The 23470-nt window shown below is 37.5% G+C and overlaps 2 protein-coding genes across 3 annotated transcripts; both read left to right on the forward strand.

The window, feature by feature from the left end:
- Window positions 1-1096: 1096 nt before the first annotated feature.
- On the forward strand, window positions 1097-15727 carry LOC130427530 (uncharacterized). The gene is made up of 15 exons (XM_056755057.1): window positions 1097-1178; window positions 2838-2981; window positions 3123-3285; window positions 5138-5330; window positions 5431-5472; window positions 6559-6657; window positions 8002-8100; window positions 9833-9931; window positions 11664-11762; window positions 13107-13205; window positions 14550-14648; window positions 14782-14884; window positions 15031-15080; window positions 15454-15643; window positions 15720-15727. Exons 1-15 carry the CDS (start codon window positions 1121-1123, stop codon window positions 15725-15727), a joined length of 1545 nt encoding a protein of 514 aa, XP_056611035.1. The 5' UTR covers window positions 1097-1120.
- LOC130427704 (uncharacterized) lies at window positions 15723-22578 on the forward strand. Of its 2 annotated transcripts, XM_056755324.1 has the most exons (7): window positions 15723-17485; window positions 18091-18171; window positions 18397-18447; window positions 18627-18677; window positions 20595-20645; window positions 20748-20789; window positions 21073-22578. In XM_056755324.1, exons 1-7 carry the CDS (start codon window positions 15727-15729, stop codon window positions 21294-21296), a joined length of 2259 nt encoding a protein of 752 aa, XP_056611302.1. In that variant the 5' UTR covers window positions 15723-15726; the 3' UTR covers window positions 21297-22578. The 2 variants fall into 2 exon arrangements, with proteins under 2 accessions (XP_056611302.1, XP_056611303.1); XM_056755325.1 differs by lacking the exon at window positions 18627-18677.
- Window positions 22579-23470: the final 892 nt, after the last annotated feature.

Below are 23470 nucleotides of genomic sequence, written 5' to 3' on the forward strand. Positions count from 1 at the left end.
TCACTTCAGAAATCATTTACTTGTATTATATGGAGCCCCTGCTTAAAGTAAACACAACACGAGGATGAAAAAGGTATCCTTTAAATGACATTAATGATCTTCTGCTGCAAACTTGGGTCAGAGATTTGCCTAACAATGTTTTGAGAGTTGGATGAAAGAAAAAACGCAAAGTATATTTCAGATGATAAATGTGCTTGTTTTGAAAATTTCTTTGTACGTAGCCTATTACTGTTTTATATTAAAATCACATTATTGTGTACAATTGTTGTATTTAAAAGAAGAAATATTGGTAAAGCTTTATATCAAGAGGAAACCTAGCCTTTGTTACTCTTAAATTAAGCGGTCAAGGTTTACAAGAAAGTTTACAAGAAACATTAAGCAAATATCACCCATAAACTTACATTTATTACATTACGGTTACCATGTTGATTTCATCATGTGTAATAAATCATCACACCCTTAAAAAGTTATGACCAAAAATTTGTATTTCATTTTGAGACATTATAGCTGCATTATAGTACATAAAGAATGCCTTTATAATGCATTATAAGCTTCAGGCTTCATGGTAAGTCTTACCCAAATAACATTTTCAATTTCTTATTGCCATCATATAATAACAGTGCATTATTTAATGTACGCGTATGTGCGTCTGTGTGTGTATGCATGCATGCGTGTGTTTGTGTTTGTCATTGTGTGTGTGTGTGTGTGTGTGTGTGTGTGTGTTTGTGTGTGTGTGTGTGCGTTGGTGCAACCTGATAATGGGGACATTTTACCTGAATACATACCGACTCTGTGAGGACATACCGTAACTGAAAGGACAGGGCTGATGTCCTCATAAGTCGCGCGGCATAAACAGGCTTAAGAGCTTCCCTCCAACCTCCTCCCGCGTTTTCTCAATATGTCCTAATATGCACGTTATACCGGTTTTTCAGTGTTTCCCAGTGTTTGCTCACAGTGTATAATCTCCCTCTATTGAAAATTCGGTGGTATTGCAGCGCCACACACATTTCAGCCATCAATGAGCGCGTTTCATTGGTTGAACACATTCTGTTCAGCGATTGGCTGCTGTCGATGTCAGTCAAACCTACACGGACTTTCAGGCGACGTCGTTGATGACTTTATGATCGAACACCTGCGAATATCTTCATTTCAGACGAAAAACATCTTTACGAGTAAAGGTAAGTTTAAGTTATGCTTATTTGTAGCTTATTTTACCTTAGTAACACGTTTTGTAAGATGGGTAACATTCCATATTCGTGTATTGGTGATGATGACTGTGACCTACGGCATCAATATTGGCTTCAAGTTTTTTCTCTACATGTTAACTTCTATGTTTGGTACAAATATATTCACAAATGGTTCATAGACAATGTAATACAGTTTAGTTAATGAACCTGATCGTCGAGATTGCATGAGATAATGGGTTTACAGTTTAATTAGATGGATAATTGGGCCTAAACAATTAAATAAGGAAAGTTACTCGTATGGGTCACACTTTATTTTAAGGTCCTATTCTTGCTATTAACAAACCGTTTAACGTCTCTACGACTGTTAGCTCATTACACTCCCAATTTGGCGCTTTTTAATAGCACGATAAGTTAGTTGTTAGGTTTAGGTATTGTAACGTTATAATATGATCATTATAATGTTAGAATATATTAATGCAGATTGCAGAGTATGTGTTTTGTAAGTACTCATAAACAGCCAATAATCTAATAATAAGCATGTTAATTCATTTAATTTACGGCTTTTAATTCTTAATTAAATTCTGTATACCTAAAGAGAAAACATTCATTATTTAATAGTATAAAATGTTGTGTAAAACAATATCATGTATTTCCCATTCCTATTCTTATTGTTCTATATTTAAATTATAGTATCAAGTTATGCTTGCAAATGAAAGTGTTAGTTTTTTTATTTTAAAATGACATAAAAAAAAAACAATATGCCACCAATCTGTGAATCCGTTAATGAAAACACTTTTAATTGATTAAGCCAGTTTATTTCCAGTGTATTTTCTGCTGTATTTTGGAACAGTACTTAGGTCGTGGCCTATCACAATTTCAACGCGAACGTAACAAACGTAAAAACGTCATTTGCGTACTCAAGTCAGCAACGCACTACAGGTTTCCCGGGAAATGCAAGCACGTGATATCACCTCATTATCCACTATTTCCCGCGAAGAGACAGACCTACACAGCGATTAAAAGAGGAAAGGTGACTTCTGACATACGATTTAAGACCAAATTTCTAAATATTAAATCGAGTAGTATTTAAGGTTTGTTAATACATAGATGATGTTAAGGGATTTTTCAACTTTTCGATGGTATGCCACTTTTCATCTCATTGAATCTCATATTGACATGAATCTCATCTCATATTAGTGGTAACAATATTAATTGGCTAGGTGTAATCATTGTCAACATTAGTATAATTTGTAATAGTAAATATAATTCGTTAGGTTAACTTTACAATACTTAACAATTTTTATACGAATAAAACGATTGGTAAATTGATGATCATCCGTGTTTTAAAATTGCTGTAATATATGTGTGCATATATTTTTAATGTTTATAGTGATATCAGTATTATTATCATGCATTTAGTGGTGGTGGAAATTGCAGAGATTTTTAAGACATGCACAAAATCCAAATATTTTATGCATGTAATTTTCATAGTGTTTCGAGGGAATTATGGAGATTCACAGTTAGCTAATTTTTAGCTAAAACCAATTCCGCTTTGAAATTCTCTTCCATTGTCTACTTAACTGTGTTGCTTGTTTTAGTCTGACATATTATAAATACATTAACAGTATAATAAAGCATATTTCTTTGCAGTCATTGTATTGGCACCAGCAGTCATCATGCTGGCCATATCGAAAAATAAAAGACGCAAGACACCACTTCAGGATGCTAAGCATCACATTTCTTCCAAAACAGACAAGCCTGGGCTTCAGGAGAAATTTATTAATCAATATAAAGGTAAGAATAATGTTTGTGTAAGTGTTTGTAAGGACAGCACTTTTTATTAAATAAATATTTACTAAATAAATATTTTATTAATAGTTTCATTAATAGTTCACTTTCAAAGAACCTCTGAACTTAATTTATTTTTCTCTTTAGGACGTGGCGTTTTCACCACTGAAGCTTTTTTCAGAGGTGATTTTGTCCTTGAATATAGAAGTGAACTTCTAAGTTCAAAGGATAGTCTTGCTCGATCTGAACAGTGCAGTGAAGTTGAGAACACATTCTTGTTTGATTTTCAGTGGCGTGGCAAACATTGGTGGTGAGTATTGAATTGTTGGCTTGATGTAGAAGGGATGCTTAAATATCTTATTACACGGCTCATTTGAATTCTTTATTCTGATTGGCCAGTCGCAAGATTCCAAGGGTTTTTATTAACAAATAACATAGGAACAAAACTAATAAAACCCTGTAACCCGGATGCAGCAAATAATTTTGAGAGGGGCAGTTTCATATTACACAAACATTAATTATAAATATGTCTTTTAATAACATAATTGATATTTATGTTAGACTGTTTGTGACGGTTAAACGTCATTTCTTAAAAAATAAATGGCTTTTCCTCGCGGAAGGTTTGCATTCGGTAAAAATGAGCTAATCAAATATTTCAAATTCACATTTAATGTCCAGTTTTTTTCCAATGTGTTAAGTAGGCGTATAATAAGAGGGATAATTTACAAGCAGCCGGCTTTTATCGCCCAATAAGACTCTACAGTGTGATGAAGAGACCCTCCGCTTCACGTTCTGATCACACTGTTAGGGATTATTTCTGCCATAACAACCGGCTGCCTGTACGTTATCACTTACTCAGGTATACTCACATCTAGCTTGGTTGCTGTCAGTCGTGCCCAATGCAATTGTCCCCACTGGCCTGCGCTCACATTGTACTGTACCATCCGCTCCATTACACATAGCATTGCATTATGTTTGACAATCCAAATATCTGGAATAGTTTTGGCCGCAGTGACACAAGCCTTCACAAGCAAGTGCGCTGTGTATCAGTTTTTTAACAGTGACAGCTGAATCTCTGAGGATTTAAACTATTGCATAATTTACATCATGCTTTCTGTTCCGCTCTCTGTTGTGATTTGTACTCATACTGTCCCCTTTCCAAACCCAACTGTGCTCCAACCCACCTCTTCCAACCAGGAGGACAAGCTTCCTGAACGGTGTTGTTTTGAAGAAGCAAAAGCAAGTTAAGAAAAGGCACAGGCCAGGATTTCATAAAATAATGGATTGAATATTTTGGAATTCATTTTTATAATAGAATGGATATTTAGGAGCTTGCTCACACTGTCCTATCTGAACCTTGAATGAGCACGTTTAACCAGCCAAAGTCTGGTCTGTTTGAATACTGTGAGCGTCAACTGTGCACTGGTCTGGTTGAAGAGGTGGGTTCGGGTACGGTGTGGTTAGGTTTGAGCACGGATGGAATAGTCTGAATTATGCAAGTGTTTAAATTCTTCCTGAAGATTTTACAGTTTACCCAAAAGCTACATTTTTGTCATCATTTTCTCACCCTCTTGTCATTTCAAACCTTTATGACTTTCCTCTGCAGAAGACAAAAGAAGAGATTTAGAAGAATGTTGATAAGCAAACCGCACTAATTCACTTACATTATATGTGCACAAAACCAATGTAAGTCAATCTGTGCCAGTTAACCACATTCTCCAAAATATCTTCTTTTGTGTTAAGTGGAACTAGGTATACAGCTTTGAAATGACAAGAGGACATTTTTGGTTGATCAATAGCCCACACAATATTCTCCAAATGTTAGGGTCGTGGGACATCATGCAACACTGCACAAATTATGATTAGCAGATGTTATCAAACTTAGCATTATGATGAACTCAATTGTGCTGAAAGAAAGTCCTTTCTCTGTTTACTACAAAACAGTTGCATCATAATCACAAAAGGGTCTCGGGTTAAGATTGTAAAGTACATTGTGAGTTTAAGCCACCAGACAAGTGCAGACAATTGTGCTCAGGCACGGGGTTAAGGGGAACCACGTGTGTGCTTTTGGTTTGTTTTTCACCAGACCCATTTGTGTAAATGTGAAAGAAAAACAAGTGTTGCCAGTCACTTATGCTTAATGGGCTTTTATTTATTTTTAGCATGGATGCATCTAAGGAAGATGGATCTTTGGGAAGACTCGTCAATGACGAGCACAAATATCCTAACTGTACTATAAAAACAGTCGAAGTGAACCAGCAACCCCATCTGTGTCTTTTTGCTGTCCGAGACATCGAACCAGGAGAAGAAATTAATTACAGCTATGGAGACTCAGATTGGCCTTGGCGAGCCAAGGTAAAATGAGATGCTGAAAAACAGTTTTTGGTAACATTTTCATCAATTGCTATTCTCTTATCACATCTTTACATTCTGTTCTTATATTTCTTTGAATCAGGCCAGAGAATCCAGTGTCAGCGGTTTGGGTCCACAGAAAGAGGTACGTATTAAAACAAATAATCAAGAAAGAAAGATACAAATGGCTTGTTTCCACTGAGCGGTTTAGTACATTACAGTTCAATTCAGTACATGTAATCAGGCTTTCATTTCAACTCCCAACAGTACCCTAACTTGGTAGGCATAGTGACTGCCAGAAAGAAAATGGTGCTTCCTGTGTTCTCGTTCCCCTTGAAGCACATGCAAGTAAAGATTCTCTGTAAACCAATAAGCATTCTGCAGTGAGTCTAGCTCCACCCATTAGGTACTGTACTACCTGTGCCTTTACGAAAGGGTCCCAAAATTGTGGTACTGTATTGTTAGCTTATGGTTAGCTTTTTTGGTACCATTCACAACTTCTGTCAGTGGAAACGGTAATAATTCCGCACCATTCTGTACGGTACCGCTCAGTGGAAACGAGCCATAAGACCAGAATTGCTGTGTCTCAATCTATAACTTGTCTTTAGTAGGCGTTCAAATATTCCATAGACTTGTACACATTTAACTTTTAAATTGCTTTAAAGTTGACATGAAACCATGATTACGAATGAGTTTGGTGCAGTGTTTGCGTTTGTTTTTCAGCGCATTTGTGTTTTCGCATCACTTTAATTGAGTAGAATTAGAAAAGAAACGCAAAAAGACTGCCATACGTGAAGATTGCATGGTTTGTAATATGTGAACATGATAATCATTTTACTAGGTAAACAATTCAATACAGAATTGATTATTTATGTTTCTTCATGCTTTTGTGATTATAATTTTATTTGTAGTCATTCTCTGTAGCATGCACAACTGCATTGTCTTGGGCATTCTGTGCTGAGTCGACCTCTGTAAAGGACTTATCACCCTCATACCCGTCTCCACTTTTGCCATCATTACTATCACCTGACCCTAAAATGGCAACATTGACCATGGTCATAGCATTTATCTGATTTAATTATTGATAGAGAATGGTGACCAAAGTGAATAGAACATCCTGCCAGCCAATCAACATTGAGTATTCAGACTGACCGTGGTATATCTGGATTTTTTATTATTATATGCAAACGTTCGTGCCTTAATGTTGTATCCGTCTTTCTCCCATTTTCAGGAATTGGGTGATAAGACCTTAGGCACTGCGGACGATTGCAGTTTTCATCCCTCTACATCAGAGAATCAATGTGTTAATCCTTCATCAGACAAAGAGAAAGTAAGTGAAGATGTTTTTCTTCAGAACACTGATGTTATGTTAGATGATGAAAGCTTTTACGTGAGTTTGTGTCTCACACTTTGACCAAATAATGAGTATTTGGAAAGATGAAGAGTTTTCTGATCAAAGCATGTCTATTTAAAGCGGAGATAACGCACAAAGTTTCTGCCAATCTCATATTAGTTTGAGTAGCTATAGAGAAGTATTGCAAACTTGATATCTTCAAACTATTTACTATTTAGTTTGATCTCATTTATAAAAGACAGTTACAGCTGTACGATTATTTCTGAAAACAGTAGACCCTTCTAAAGGCGTTTAGTGGGTTGAACTACAGCACAAAGTACCCAATACATTATGGTGTTTTCCCTGCATAAGTGTTGATTCACTGTAAGTTTGTGTTGTTTACAAAATGCATGAATGAGCTGATAGCTAACAATTCCAGCAACTTTAAGTTTACAGCTCCATTTATCAGTTTCAAACGATGTGCAAATCCAGTGTTACATCCATTGAATATATAAGGTTCATCAAGGAAATGTCGTGAACAAACGAACACAGCTTTACTTCCCTAGCTAACCAAACATATTGATGGGCGTGCTCTTTCTCTCACTCTGGCTGGTTGACATGTTGTCGAGCTTGTCAGAGGTAATTGTCCAATAAGGGACTAAAAACCCTTGTCACGAAAGGGGAATTCATGTTGGAAAAAGACTTTGCAAAATCTGTAGGAACCCCGAGGGAGTGTATCGAGCACATAAATACTACGTTATACCTCCAACTCATTTTATGAAAAGTTGACTGTTAAACATGAGAAGCCAGCACGTTTATCATTGTAAAGAAGTCAGAATGCTTGAAATAGCTTGTTACTCCATCTTTAAAGATGAAGAATTACTTCTCACACAGTGACTAGGTATTTCCTCAATGCTACCCTTGATTTTCATCCTGTGTGTGGGGGGATGGGCATGACATTGACCTGTATTGTAAGGACAGTTTGCTTTATGAGGACCCTCAATCTAGGCAAGATTATCCTTTGTAAAATGTAAGTGATAATCCACGGCTAGCCCTGCACTAAAGATTTTGTTGCACGACATGCAGGCAAAGGTGTTTCTTCAGTGAAGTGTATTTAAAATCCTGTAATGCATGGCTGGCCATGGATTATCACGCTTATACCATGGTCATAGCATTTATCTGATTTAATTATTGATAGAGAATGGTGACCAAAGTGAATAGAACATCCTGCCAGCCAATCAACATTGAGTATTCAGACTGACCGTGGTATATCTGGATTTTTTATTATTATATGCAAACGTTCGTGCCTTAATGTTGTATCTGTCTTTCTCCCATTTTCAGGAATTGGGTGATAAGACCTTAGGCACTGCGGACGATTGCAGTTTTCATCCCTCTACATCAGAGAATCAATGTGTTAATCCTTCATCAGACAAAGAGAAAGTAAGTGAAGATGTTTTTCTTCAGAACACTGATGTTATGTTAGATGATGAAAGCTTTTACGTGAGTTTGGGTCTCAAACTTTGACCAAATAATGAGTATTTGGAAAGATGAAGAGTTTTCTGATCAAAGCATGTCTATTTAAAGCGGAGATAACGCACAAAGTTTCTGCCAATCTCATATTAGTTTGAGTAGCTATAGAGAAGTATTGCAAACTTGATATCTTCAAACTATCTACTATTTAGTTTGATCTCATTTATAAAAGACAGTTACAGCTGTACGATTATTTCTGAAAACAGTAGACCCTTCTAAAGGCGTTTAGTGGGTTGAACTACAGCACAAAGTACCCAATACATTATGGTGTTTTCCCTGCATAAGTGTTGATTCACTGTAAGTTTGTGTTGTTTACAAAATGCATGAATGAGCTGATAGCTAACAATTCCAGCAACTTTAAGTTTACAGCTCCATTTATCAGTTTCAAACGATGTGCAAATCCAGTGTTACATCCATTGAATATATAAGGTTCATCAAGGAAATGTCGTGAACAAACGAACACAGCTTTACTTCCCTAGCTAACCAAACATATTGATGGGCGTGCTCTTTCTCTCACTCTGGCTGGTTGACATGTTGTCGAGCTTGTCAGAGGTAATTGTCCAATAAGGGACTAAAAACCCTTGTCACGAAAGGGGAATTCATGTTGGAAAAAGACTTTGCAAAATCTGTAGGAACCCCGAGGGAGTGTATCGAGCACATAAATACTACGTTATACCTCCAACTCATTTTATGAAAAGTTGACTGTTAAACATGAGAAGCCAGCACGTTTATCATTGTAAAGAAGTCAGAATGCTTGAAATAGCTTGTTACTCCATCTTTAAAGATGAAGAATTACTTCTCACACAGTGACTAGGTATTTCCTCAATGCTACCCTTGATTTTCATCCTGTGTGTGGGGGGATGGGCATGACATTGACCTGTATCATAAGGACAGTTTGCTTTATGAGGACCCTCAATCTAGACAAGATTATCCTTTGTAAAATGTAAGTGATAATCCACGGCTAGCCCTGCACTAAAGATTTTGTTGCACGACATGCAGGCAAAGGTGTTTCTTCAGTGAAGTGTATTTAAAATCCTGTAATGCATGGCTGGCCATGGATTATCACGCTTATACCATGGTCATAGCATTTATCTGATTTAATTATTGATAGAGAATGGTGACCAAAGTGAATAGAACATCCTGCCAGCCAATCAACATTGAGTATTCAGACTGACCGTAGTATATCTGGATTTTTTATTATTATATGCAAACGTTCGTGCCTTAATGTTGTATCCTGTGTGTGGGGGGATGGGCATGACATTGACCTGTATCATAAGGACAGTTTGCTTTATGAGGACCCTCAATCTAGGCAAGATTATCCTTTGTAAAATGTAAGTGATAATCCACGGCTTGCCCTGCACTAAAGATTTTGTTGCACGACATGCAGGCGAAGGTGTTTCTTCAGTGAAGTGTATTTAAAATCCTGTAATGCATGGCTGGCCATGGATTATCACGCGTATACCATGGTCATAGCATTTATCTGATTTAATTATTGATAGAGAATGGTGACCAAAGTGAATAGAACATCCTGCCAGCCAATCAACATTGAGTATTCAGACTGACCGTGGTATATCTGGATTTTTTATTATTATATGCAAACGTTCGTGCCTTAATGTTGTATCTGTCTTTCTCCCATTTTCAGGAATTGGGTGATAAGACCTTAGGCACTGCGGACGATTGCAGTTTTCATCCCTCTACATCAGAGAATCAATGTGTTAATCCTTCATCAGACAAAGAGAAAGTAAGTGAAGATGTTTTTCTTCAGAACACTGATGTTATGTTAGATGATGAAAGCTTTTACGTGAGTTTGGGTCTCAAACTTTGACCAAATAATGAGTATTTGGAAAGATGAAGAGTTTTCTGATCAAAGCATGTCTATTTAAAGCGGAGATAACGCACAAAGTTTCTGCCAATCTCATATTAGTTTGAGTAGCTATAGAGAAGTATTGCTAACTTGATATCTTCAAACTATTTACTATTTAGTTTGATCTCATTTATAAAAGACAGTTACAGCTGTACGATTATTTCTGAAAACAGTAGACCCTTCTAAAGGCGTTTAGTGGGTTGAACTACAGCACAAAGTACCCAATACATCATGGTGTTTTCCCTGCATAAGTGTTGATTCACTGTAAGTTTGTGTTGTTTACAAAATGCATGAATGAGCTGATAGCTAACAATTCCAGCAACTTTAAGTTTACAGCTCCATTTATCAGTTTCAAACGATGTGCAAATCCAGTGTTACATCCATTGAATATATAAGGTTCATCAAGGAAATGTCGTGAACAAACGAACACAGCTTTACTTCCCTAGCTAACCAAACATATTGATGGGCGTGCTCTTTCTCTCACTCTGGCTGGTTGACATGTTGTCGAGCTTGTCAGAGGTAATTGTCCAATAAGGGACTAAAAACCCTTGTCACGAAAGGGGAATTCATGTTGGAAAAAGACTTTGCAAAATCTGTAGGAACCCCGAGGGAGTGTATCGAGCACATAAATACTACGTTATACCTCCAACTCATTTTATGAAAAGTTGACTGTTAAACATGAGAAGCCAGCACGTTTATCATTGTAAAGAAGTCAGAATGCTTGAAATAGCTTGTTACTCCATCTTTAAAGATGAAGAATTACTTCTCACACAGTGACTAGGTATTTCCTCAATGCTACCCTTGATTTTCATCCTGTGTGTGGGGGGATGGGCATGACATTGACCTGTATCATAAGGACAGTTTGCTTTATGAGGACCCTCAATCTAGACAAGATTATCCTTTGTAAAATGTAAGTGATAATCCACGGCTAGCCCTGCACTAAAGATTTTGTTGCACGACATGCAGGCAAAGGTGTTTCTTCAGTGAAGTGTATTTAAAATCCTGTAATGCATGGCTGGCCATGGATTATCACGCTTATACCATGGTCATAGCATTTATCTGATTTAATTATTGATAGAGAATGGTGACCAAAGTGAATAGAACATCCTGCCAGCCAATCAACATTGAGTATTCAGACTGACCGTAGTATATCTGGATTTTTTATTATTATATGCAAACGTTCGTGCCTTAATGTTGTATCCTGTGTGTGGGGGGATGGGCATGACATTGACCTGTATCATAAGGACAGTTTGCTTTATGAGGACCCTCAATCTAGGCAAGATTATCCTTTGTAAAATGTAAGTGATAATCCACGGCTTGCCCTGCACTAAAGATTTTGTTGCACGACATGCAGGCGAAGGTGTTTCTTCAGTGAAGTGTATTTAAAATCCTGTAATGCATGGCTGGCCATGGATTATCACGCGTATACCATGGTCATAGCATTTATCTGATTTAATTATTGATAGAGAATGGTGACCAAAGTGAATAGAACATCCTGCCAGCCAATCAACATTGAGTATTCAGACTGACCGTGGTATATCTGGATTTTTTATTATTATATGCAAACGTTCGTGCCTTAATGTTGTATCTGTCTTTCTCCCATTTTCAGGAATTGGGTGATAAGACCTTAGGCACTGCGGACGATTGCAGTTTTCATCCCTCTACATCAGAGAATCAATGTGTTAATCCTTCATCAGACAAAGAGAAAGTAAGTGAAGATGTTTTTCTTCAGAACACTGATGTTATGTTAGATGATGAAAGCTTTTACGTGAGTTTGGGTCTCAAACTTTGACCAAATAATGAGTATTTGGAAAGATGAAGAGTTTTCTGATCAAAGCATGTCTATTTAAAGCGGAGATAACGCACAAAGTTTCTGCCAATCTCATATTAGTTTGAGTAGCTATAGAGAAGTATTGCTAACTTGATATCTTCAAACTATTTACTATTTAGTTTGATCTCATTTATAAAAGACAGTTACAGCTGTACGATTATTTCTGAAAACAGTAGACCCTTCTAAAGGCGTTTAGTGGGTTGAACTACAGCACAAAGTACCCAATACATCATGGTGTTTTCCCTGCATAAGTGTTGATTCACTGTAAGTTTGTGTTGTTTACAAAATGCATGAATGAGCTGATAGCTAACAATTCCAGCAACTTTAAGTTTACAGCTCCATTTATCAGTTTCAAACGATGTGCAAATCCAGTGTTACATCCATTGAATATATAAGGTTCATCACGGAAATGTCGTGAACAAACAAACACAGCTTTACTTCCCTAGCTAACCAAACATATTGATGGGCGTGCTCTTTCTCTCACTCTGGCTGGTTGACATGTTGTCGAGCTTGTCAGAGGTAATTGTCCAATAAGGGACTAAAAACCCTTGTCACGAAAGGGGAATTCATGTTGGAAAAAGACTTTGCAAAATCTGTAGGAACCCCGAGGGAGTGTATCGAGCACATAAATACTACGTTATACCTCCAACTCATTTTATGAAAAGTTGACTGTTAAACATGAGAAGCCAGCACGTTTATCATTGTAAAGAAGTCAGAATGCTTGAAATAGCTTGTTACTCCATCTTTAAAGATGAAGAATTACTTCTCACACAGTGACTAGGTATTTCCTCAATGCTACCCTTGATTTTCATCCTGTGTGTGGGGGGATGGGCATGACATTGATCTGTATCGTAAGGACAGTTTGCTTTATGAGGACCCTCAATCTAGGCACGATTATCCTTTGTAAAATGTAAGTGATAATCCACGGCTAGCCCTGCACTAAAGATTTTGTTGCACGACATGCAGGCGAAGGTGTTTCTTCAGTGAAGTGTATTTAAAATCCTGTAATGCATGGCTGGCCATGGATTATCACGCTTATACCATGGTCATAGCATTTATCTGATTTAATTATTGATAGAGAATGGTGACCAAAGTGAATAGAACATCCTGCCAGCCAATCAACATTGAGTATTCAGACTGACCGTGGTATATCTGGATTTTTTATTATTATATGCAAACGTTCGTGCCTTAATGTTGTATCCGTCTTTCTCCCATTTTCAGGAATTGGGTGATAAGACCTTAGGCACTGCGGACGATTGCAGTTTTCATCCCTCTACATCAGAGAATCAATGTGTTAATCCTTCATCAGACAAAGAGAAAGTAAGTGAAGATGTTTTTCTTCAGAACACTGATGTTATGTTAGATGATGAAAGCTTTTACGTGAGTTTGTGTCTCAAACTTTGACCAAATAATGAGTATTTGGAAAGATGAAGAGTTTTCTGATCAAAGCATGTCTATTTAAAGCGGAGATAACGCACAAAGTTTCCGCCAATCTCATATTAGTTTGAGTAGCTATAGAGAAGTATTGCAAACTTGATATCTTCAAACTATTTACTATTTAGTTTGATCTCATTTATAAAAGACAGTTACAGCTGTACGATTATTTCTGAAAACAGTAGACCCTTCTAAAGGCGTTTAGTGGGTTGAACTACAGCACAAAGTACCCAATACATTATGGTGTTTTCCCTGCATAAGTGTTGATTCACTGTAAGTTTGTGTTGTTTACAAAATGCATGAATGAGCTGATAGCTAACAATTCCAGCAACTTTAAGTTTACAGCTCCATTTATCAGTTTCAAACGATGTGCAAATCCAGTGTTACATCCATTGAATATATAAGGTTCATCACGGAAATGTCGTGAACAAACGAACACAGCTTTACTTCCCTAGCTAACCAAACATATTGATGGGCGTGCTCTTTCTCTCACTCTGGCTGGTTGACATGTTGTCGAGCTTGTCAGAGGTAATTGTCCAATAAGGGACTAAAAACCCTTGTCACGAAAGGGGAATTCATGTTGGAAAAAGACTTTGCAAAATCTGTAGGAACCCCGAGGGAGTGTATCGAGCACATAAATACTACGTTATACCTCCAACTCATTTTATGAAAAGTTGACTGTTAAACATGAGAAGCCAGCACGTTTATCATTGTAAAGAAGTCAGAATGCTTGAAATAGCTTGTTACTCCATCTTTAAAGATGAAGAATTACTTCTCACACAGTGACTAGGTATTTCCTCAATGCTACCCTTGATTTTCATCCTGTGTGTGGGGGGATGGGCATGACATTGACCTGTATCATAAGGACAGTTTGCTTTATGAGGACCCTCAATCTAGGCAAGATTATCCTTTGTAAAATGTAAGTGATAATCCACGGCTAGCCCTGCACTAAAGATTTTGTTGCACGACATGCAGGCGAAGGTGTTTCTTCAGTGAAGTGTATGTAAAATCCTGTAATGCATGGCTGGCCATGGATTATCACGTTTATACCATGGTCATAGCATTTATCTGATTTAATTATTGATAGAGAATGGTGACCAAAGTGAATAGAACATCCTGCCAGCCAATCAACATTGAGTATTCAGACTGACCGTGGTATATCTGGATTTTTTATTATTATATGCAAACGTTCGTGCCTTAATGTTGTATCTGTCTTTCTCCCATTTTCAGGAATTGGGTGGTAAGACCTTAGGCACTGCGGACGATTGCAGTTTTCATCCCTCTACATCAGAGAATCAAAGTGTTAATCCTTCATCAGACAAAGAGAAAGTAAGTTAAATCCAGCAACTTTTAGAACTGTGACAGCTCCATTCATCAGTTTCAAACGGTTTGCAAATCCAGCGTTACATCCACTGTTTGTACAAGGTTCATCACCTAACATTCTTTGTTGTTCTTGTTACAGTGCCCCCATGAAGTTCACTGTTCGGTTATCTCCTGTTTGGATTCTTGTGAAGACTGCAGTGGACCTGTGTCAAGTCGAAGATGGCTTGGGTTAACGTGCACATGTCAGTGTTTTTGTAATTCAATATTTAGTTTTAATTGTGGTCATTTATGTCAATGTATTAGTTCTTGACTTCATTAAATGAAGTAGCAGTGATTAGACGAAAACCTGGAAAATGCATGTTTTTTTTACTTTTTTCTTTTTTTTTAGTATGTTCAAGATCATGGCACAAAACCTGCTTCCTGAAAAAAGGTGAAATGGTAAGTTTATTACATTTATATCACCTTGTAAACGTGAAAGTTTGTTTATCAAACGTCTCAAGTTATGCATGTACCCGGTTCCCTAGGAAGGGAAATGAGATGATGCATGTCATTGCCAAACTTCAGGCATGCTTGCATTACCTTTCTAAAGACAAAATTATCTGGTGATCTTTAAGGCAGGCTCGGTGGGCACATTGCTTTGTCAAGAGATGGATATTGAAAATAAATTGATGACTTCAAACATTCTCAGACACTGGGCACAGAAGTGCTTCCCCATAGCGTCAACAAACAGTGTGAAATATAATTTTTACAAAAAAACGTGTAAATTATAATTATTGTTCTTCTCATTGTTATAATCATCTGTCTTTTTTAGCTCAATGACGAATTGTCCTGTTCTGAAGATATCAGCTCTGATGAAGAATATACTCCTCTATCCTCTGATGACTTCATTCCAGATTCTAGACAAAATAGTGATAGTGCAGAAAGTCCACCATATTTTAATAGTACACCAGCTGTTGTCAAGTCTTCCAAGATTGCAAAGAATGTGCCAAAACCCACTTACTGTTCATCCACTGAACAAGACATGATTAGTTCTGCTAAGGATATAACATGTGATGGTCATGATCCTACCACAAAAAGTATTGTGATGCATCAGACTCCTAAGAGCACACCAACAGTGTCTTCTGATGAACAGTCATCGATTGACAATGTTTCAAACCCCAAAGACACTATTTCTACCCACAAGAATTACTGTTATGTGTGCAAGAAACCTCAGTCTAAAATTGCCCGTCACTTTCAAAAGCATCAAGACACTGAAACAGAAATCGCTGCTGCATTGTCGCTCCCTAAACACTCCAAGGACAGAAAACGGTTACTTGAGAAGCTTCGAAACAGAGGCAACTACGAACATAATCGAGAGGTTATGGAGAATAAGAGTGGACCACTGAAAGTCAAAAGGCGGCCAGCGAGATCAGAGATTGAACTGAGTTCCAAAAAATATGTTCACTGTGTATACTGCAAAGGCTTGTTTGTACGAAAAGAGCTCTGGCGACATACACGGAGATGCCCTTCGAAGAAGGTTTCTGAGTCTGAAGCAACTGGTAGAGCCAAAGTCTTAGTTTTGGCTGATATTGCAGAGTCATCTTTCTCCCAGGCAATATCTCCTGAATTGTGGAAGCTTTTAGGAAATATGAAGAATGATGACATTTCATCTATAGTTCGAAATGATTTTCTCATACTGCAACTGAGTCAGTCTCTTTACAACAAACATGGTAGCGATCCAACAAAATCTGAATACATTCGGCAGAAAGTGCGGGAAATGGGCAGACTGTTGCTGAGCTTGAGAAGAAAGCACTCTATATTTAGCTTTGAAGATGCTGTGAAACCGAGCAATTTCTACAAAGTCATTGATGCTGTGAAAGATGTCGCTGGTTATGATGAAAAGAGTCACTCGTATAAGACGCCAAGTCTTGCGCTAAAGTTAGGACATTCACTTAACAAGATCGGTGACATTATTCTCTGCAGGGCCATCGCAGCAGAGGATGATGCTTTGACAAAAGCAGCAGAGCGATTCAAAAGACTGTGCTCAAGTGAATGGGCAGAACATGTCTCACATGCCGCTCTTGCTACTTTGAGCAAATCAAAGTTCAATAAACCATCTACTCTTCCATTTACACAAGACGTGCAGCTTCTTAATGAGTACCTAGAGAAGAAATGTGCAGATGCTTTTGAAAGCCTGAAAAATAATGAATCTCCACAAACATATGCAGAACTCGCCAAAGTGACACTTGCACAAGTGATCATCTTTAACAGACGTCGAGCAGGAGAGGTCTCAAAAATGACTGTTGAGTGTTTTATGAAAAGAGACCAAACTGAGCTCCATGAGGATATAGCTCTCAGCCTCTCTCCATTTGAGCAAAAAATGTCAAAGCATTTCAGCAGAGTAGAAATAATGGGCAAGAGAGGGAGGAAAGTTGCTGTTTTGTTAAACCCCGAAGTTGTCAAAGCAATACAGCTTATTGTGGACAAGAGAGACTCATGTGATGTGGACAGGGACAACCCTTTTCTATTTGGAAGACCGAAGTGTTCAGCGACCAGCTTCTTCAGGGGACAGGACTGCATCAGACTTTTTGCAAATCATTGTGGTGCACAGAACCCGGAATATCTTAGATCTACACAGCTTCGTAAGCAGGTAGCCACAATGTCACAGGTTCTGAATCTGAAGGATAATGAGCTGGATCAATTAGCCAATTTTTTGGGGCATGACATTCGGGTCCATAGAGACTACTATCGGTTACCAGATGCAACTATAGAAATTGCTAAAATCTCAAAGCTCCTGCTGGCAATGGAAAAAGGAACTCTCGCGAGCTTCAAAGGAAAATCTCTAGATGAAATAGAGATTGAAGGTATGTGAATAATTGTATATATTGATAATAATAAGGTACAAAGTACTTCAAAGGAATACTTTGACTTTAGAAAAAACATTTAAACAGGGGAGGTTTGGGTGAAGAATATATAAACTTCAATTTAAATTTAACTTAAGCTAAGAGAAGAGTAAAAACTATTTAAGAAGAGACAAAGATAACAGGCATCAACAAGATATTTAAATAGGTCCTTAAAAAGATTAAAAGAGAAGAAAGCATCAGTGTCTTGTACCTGTAAAAAATTTGATGGTATCAGTCATTCTTGAAAGAGAGTATTTGTGGAATAGTACTGTGTAATCGTTGTTCTTTCTTTCCTCTTTCTCACTGTGATGTTTAGCAGTCAGCTTCAAGCTGGTGACCATGAAGATGCTTTTAGCATAATTGCTTCAGTATGTTCTTTAGTGGTACAAAAACATTGAAGCTGTCTTATATTCTTATAAAGTAACTAATAGAAAATATTTTTAAAGATCGAAAAGTAAGGTTTCATTAAGATTACACCGTATTTCCTTAAATAGTGATGGTTTGGGATATACTATATATATATTTTTAACCAAAGGCATGTGTTTGTCAAATATACCTTTCTATAGATGAAATTGATCTGGAATTGGATGATGAAGAATTAAGTGATGAGGATGATGAATTGTCGAATTCTGTCCATGGACCAAGGGGTGTGTATTATATTCACATCAGTTTTATTTGTATGGTACCAATCTGGGATTTTCACTACTGCAAGAGAAACACTGAAGCTAGTAGTCAATTGAGTGTTACTGGCTGCTTGAGCCAGAAATGTTTAAAAGTGTAATTATTTCAATGTTGATCATGTGTGATCCTCATTCAATTGGAAAGTATTTGGCTTTGGGTTTAACTCTTCATTTCATTTTTTTTTAATAAAGGAAACAAAAGAAGCATGGAATTGACCCAGGATGAGGCAGAAAGTTCCAATGGTATGCTTAATGTATATTTATTTATATACATATATATTCAAATTTAAGATGGTCAGAAACTGATTTTACAGTAGGTAGAGGAAGTGTAGTTGTGTCATGGTTGATTCTGTGTGACCCTCATTAAGATTTTCCATGGGAAAATTGTCATGTTTGACTCCTCATTTTTTTTTTGAATATAGTAAACAAAAAAAGGATGAAGTTGACCCAGGATGAGGCAGGAAGTTCCAATGGTATGCTTAATGCATATTTATTTATTAACATATACACTCCTGAACAAAATCTTATCAATGGTGGGAGACATTACAAGTATTCGCATATCTCTCTGGTGGAACGAAAACAGGTTGTAAGAACTGCTTCTAAATGCCAAAACAAGAAACAGGAGTAAGAGACAAAAAACCAAGAGTTTGCAATTTACTTAAAACTTCATTTAAACTCAAACAGACTGTTCATCAGTTGATCAAAAGTTTAAGCCTTAAAATTTTTAAATCTGCACAAAAATATAGCTTTCACATCATTGTTCTTCAGGCAGTCACACTGTAATGATCTCCTAATGGCCACGGCAAAAAGACTTTCTGTCTTCATACGTGGCAGGATTGTTGAGAAAGACAAGCAAGGGCTCCCGCAACTGATGGCAAATTTCTTAATTGATCCTGAGAGTTATGAGAGAAAAGTCAAGTGGTAGACCCCAAAAAAAATTCACCTACACTGAGCCGGAGGATCTGACGGCCTGTCCATGAAGGGCGATCCTCAACCCAAATGAAGGCCCTTACTGATGGTGACTGCAGCCCAATAACCTTAAGGCGGCATCTGAGAGAGAACATCTTCAAAAGCCACGTTTGCTTCCATGGCACAAACTTGCCCATTTGGAATTTGCAAGGGAGCACCACACATGAGACATTAACAGAAGGAAAAGAAATGACAAAAAATGTAACCTGGATGGTCCTTATGGCTTACAAAGTTACTGGCATGACAATATGATCCCACTGGAGATGTTTTCTACGTGGCACAGTGTTGGAGGCTCCATCATGATCTGGGGTGCTTTTTCCTCCAATGGGAGAATGTAGCTTCAGTTTGTGCAGGGCCGTCAAATGGCGGCTGGCTATGTGGACATGCTGCAGCGGGCATCTCTATTGACTCAGGGCCCTCGTCTGTGCAGTGATGACTGGGTCTTTTAACAGGACAACACCTGCCTGACAAATTACTTCTTCCAGGAGAATAACATCACTCTTTAGGACCATCCTGCATGTTCCCCTGATCTAAATCCCATTGAGATGGTGTGGAGATGGATGGCAAGGGATGTTTACAAAAACGAATGTCAGTTCCAGAATGTCGAATCCATTCGTGAACCCATCTTCACTTCATGGAGCAACATTGCTACCAGCCTCCTGGAAACAGTGGCATCAATGCATGCCAAAACCAGCCCTTGAAGTGACCAACAAAAGCGGTGGGGCTACTCACTACTGAGTCCCTTTTTGACACTTTTAGTTCTGTTGAGGGTTTTATTGGACTTTTATTGGAGATGGTGGTCTAGTGGGTTAAACCACTGATCTGGTAAATCAAAGGTTGTTGGTTCGATCCCAGCAGCCACCACCAGTGTGTCCTTGGGCAAGACACTTTACTCCATGTTGCTCTAGGGGGATTGTCCCTGTAATAAGTGCACTGTAAGTTGCTTTGGATAAAAGCGTCTGCCAAATGACTGAATGTAAATGTTAATGTGGACTATGGTCTTAAACTTTTGATCAGCTGATGAACAGTCTGTTTGAGTTTAAATTAAATTTCAGTAAATTACCTACTCTTAGTTGTTTGTCTCCTGCTACTGTTTCTTGTTTGGCATTTTGAAGCAGTACTTACAACCTGGTTATGATCCACCGGCGAGAAATGCGAATACTTGTAATGTTTCCCACCGTTCTTAAGATATTGTTCAGGAGAGTATATAAATATATGTATACCATCTTAAATTTAGATTTAAGAAACATCTTAGATTTTCAGAAACTTATTTTACAGAAGGTAGTGGAATATAGTTGTGTCATGGTTGACTCCATGTGACCATCATTCAGATTTTCCATGGGGGACATGTTTCTTATTACCAGAAACAAAGTATTTGGGTTGTCATGTTGGACTCATCATTTAGTTTTTCTTGAATAAAGGAAACAAAAGAAGGATGAAGTTGACCCAGGTTGAGGCTGGACGTTCCAATGGTATGCTTAATGTATATTTATATATACATATATTCAGATTTAAGATGGTCAGAAACTGACTTAAAAATTAGGAACTGAAATATATTGTTGCTTTTTTCATAGGAAAAGGAAAAATGCCCCCAGATGAGGCTGTGAGCTCCACAGGTATATGCATTCTTAATAGATTAATTAGATAATGCAGAATTAACTGTTTTCAAATGCATTGATGTTAACAACGATTATTAAATGCTGAAAAACTATATTGCTCATTCATTTAAGCTAATACATTTACCAATGATAACAAATACAATCTTACTGTAAAGAGAAAGTATGCAAAAAAATATTTTGGGATAATAAAGAACACCCAAAACTAAAACGTTTGAAGGGCATAATTGAATACCTTTAAACGACATTCCAAGAGAACTAATTTTGTTTTTTTGTTTTGCAGAGCCCAAATCAAGGAGAGTTGTTAAAAGGCCATGGAGCCAAATGGAAGTGAATGCCGTAATGAAACATTTCAAAGCACATATTTTAAAGGGACACCTCGCCACAAAAACAGAATGTGAGCAGTGCAAGAATGCAGAAGACCCTGTCCTAGGAGAAAGAACTGTGCAAAACATAAGGGATTTCGTGAGGAATCGAGGTTTGATGTTTAAAAAGAAATGTGCTTAGAAAGATCAGTGCCATTCCATTAAGGTCTGTGGCTTTTGTTCAAGATTTGAGTTGATGACCCTGTTTTTGTTCAAAACATATGGTTATATGTTAAGACATTTATGGACATCTACACATTGTTTTGTGTTAGTGTGTATGTTAGTGATGTCCTGATAAATCCAGATTGTCCTCACTATTCAGGTTTGATTGGGTGTGTATGTGAATGATGTCCTGATGAATCCATATTGTCTTCACTTTTCAGGTTTGATAAGGTGTGTGTGTGTATGTGAATGATGTCCTGATAAATCCAGATTGTCCTCACTATTCAGGTTTGATTAGGTGTGTGTGTATGTCCTGATGAATCCAGATTGTCCTCACTATTCAGATTTGATAAGTTGTGTGTGTATGTGAATGATGTCCTGATAAATCCAGATTGTCCTCACTATTCAGGTTTGATTAGGTGTGTGTGTATGTGAATGATGTCCTGATGTATCCAGATTGTCCTCACTATTCAGGTTTGATTAGGTGTGTGTGTATGTGAATGATGTCTTGATAGATCCAGATTGTCCTCATTATTCAGGTATGATTAGGTGTGTGTGTATGTGAATGATGTCTTGATAGATCCAGATTGTCCTCATTATTCAGGTTTGATTAGGTGTGTGTGTATGTGAATGATGTCCTGATAGATCCAGATTGTCCTCATTATTCAGGTTTGATTAGGTGTGTGTGTATGTGAATGATGTCCTGATAGATCCAGATTGTCCTCACTATTCAGGTTTGATTAGTTGTGTGTGTATGTGCTTGATGTCCTGATAAATCCAGATTGTCCTCACTATTCAGGTTTGATTAGGTGTGTGTGTATGTGAATGATGTCCTGATAGATCCAGATTGTCCTCACTATTCAGGTTTGATTAGTTGTGTGTGTATGTGAATGATGTCCTGATAGATCCAGATTGTCCTCATTATTCAGGTTTGATTAGGTGTGTGTGTATGTGAATGATGTCCTGATAGATCCAGATTGTCCTCACAATTCAGGTTTGATTAGCTGTATGTGTGTGTATGTGAATGATGTCCTGATAGATCCAGATTGTCCTCACTATTCAGGTTTGATTAGTTGTGTGTGTATGTGCTTGATGTCCTGATGAATCAAGATTGTCCTCATTATTCAGGATGATTAGGTGTATGTGTGTGCATGTTAGAGATGTCCTGTCCATTATGTCCTGTTATGTTAATTATGTTCTTATATGGATTTTGTGAGGAAGCAAAGTTTTCTGTTAAAATTAAATAAATGGTCTCTTCTTAAGGTTTTGTTACTTGATGTTTTTCATTATTTTTGACCCGATAAATTCACAAATTAAGGTCAATGACAGACTCACAAATTTATTTTGTAACTTTTACCTTTTGGTCTAAAACAGTTTGGTTCCTTATTTGAAATAAAACCATGATTTTTAACTGGTCATTTAAATATTTATTCCTCATTCATAAAAAAATGCATGCATGAATATTTCAACTGGGAAAACACGTTTCAACGACGGGTTAACTAGTTAATTCTGCTTTTGGATTTTTTTATTGAAAAGGCTCTATCTCAAGAAAATGCCCTTGACTCACTTGCTATAGCTCACATCGCAAGCTCAAAATTGTCTTTAATGTCATGCAGACATTTAACTTGCTTATAAAGTATATTTTTCTGTATGCTGAACTTAAAACTAACTGTGTGCTTATTGTTGATATCTGCCTAAACCATTTGAGGAAGTCCTCATAAGTCATAATTGAGTAAGGAAACGCCCCCTCCTGCCATGTCCTCACAGTGCTTTAGAATGTCAGGTATTCATAATTCCAGACTGTTTCACTAGATTTTAATTCTGAGTAGTCAGGTTTTTGCCCCATGACATTAGGATTAGTTTAATACATTTTATTAAGCTCTGTGACAAAGTGAAAGATGGGTCCTCATAAACTAGTATGGAACTTGTTTGAGAAAAAAGTCCTCTTAAACCCCCCGTACCAGTATGCGTGTGTGTGCGTGTGTGTGTGTGCGTGTGTAGGTGTGTGTGTGTGTGTGTGTGTGTGTGTGTGTGTGTGTGCGTGCGTGTGTGTGTGCGTGTGTGTGCGTGCATGTGTGTTGTGGTCGTCCTTGTCAAAGCTTTCACTGACTCTCAGTAATTAGTGCAATCATGACACATCGGAGGAGCTGTTTC

The sequence above is a fragment of the Triplophysa dalaica genome, chromosome 8, assembly GCF_015846415.1.
Source record: "Triplophysa dalaica isolate WHDGS20190420 chromosome 8, ASM1584641v1, whole genome shotgun sequence".
Lineage (NCBI taxonomy): Eukaryota > Metazoa > Chordata > Actinopteri > Cypriniformes > Nemacheilidae > Triplophysa > Triplophysa dalaica.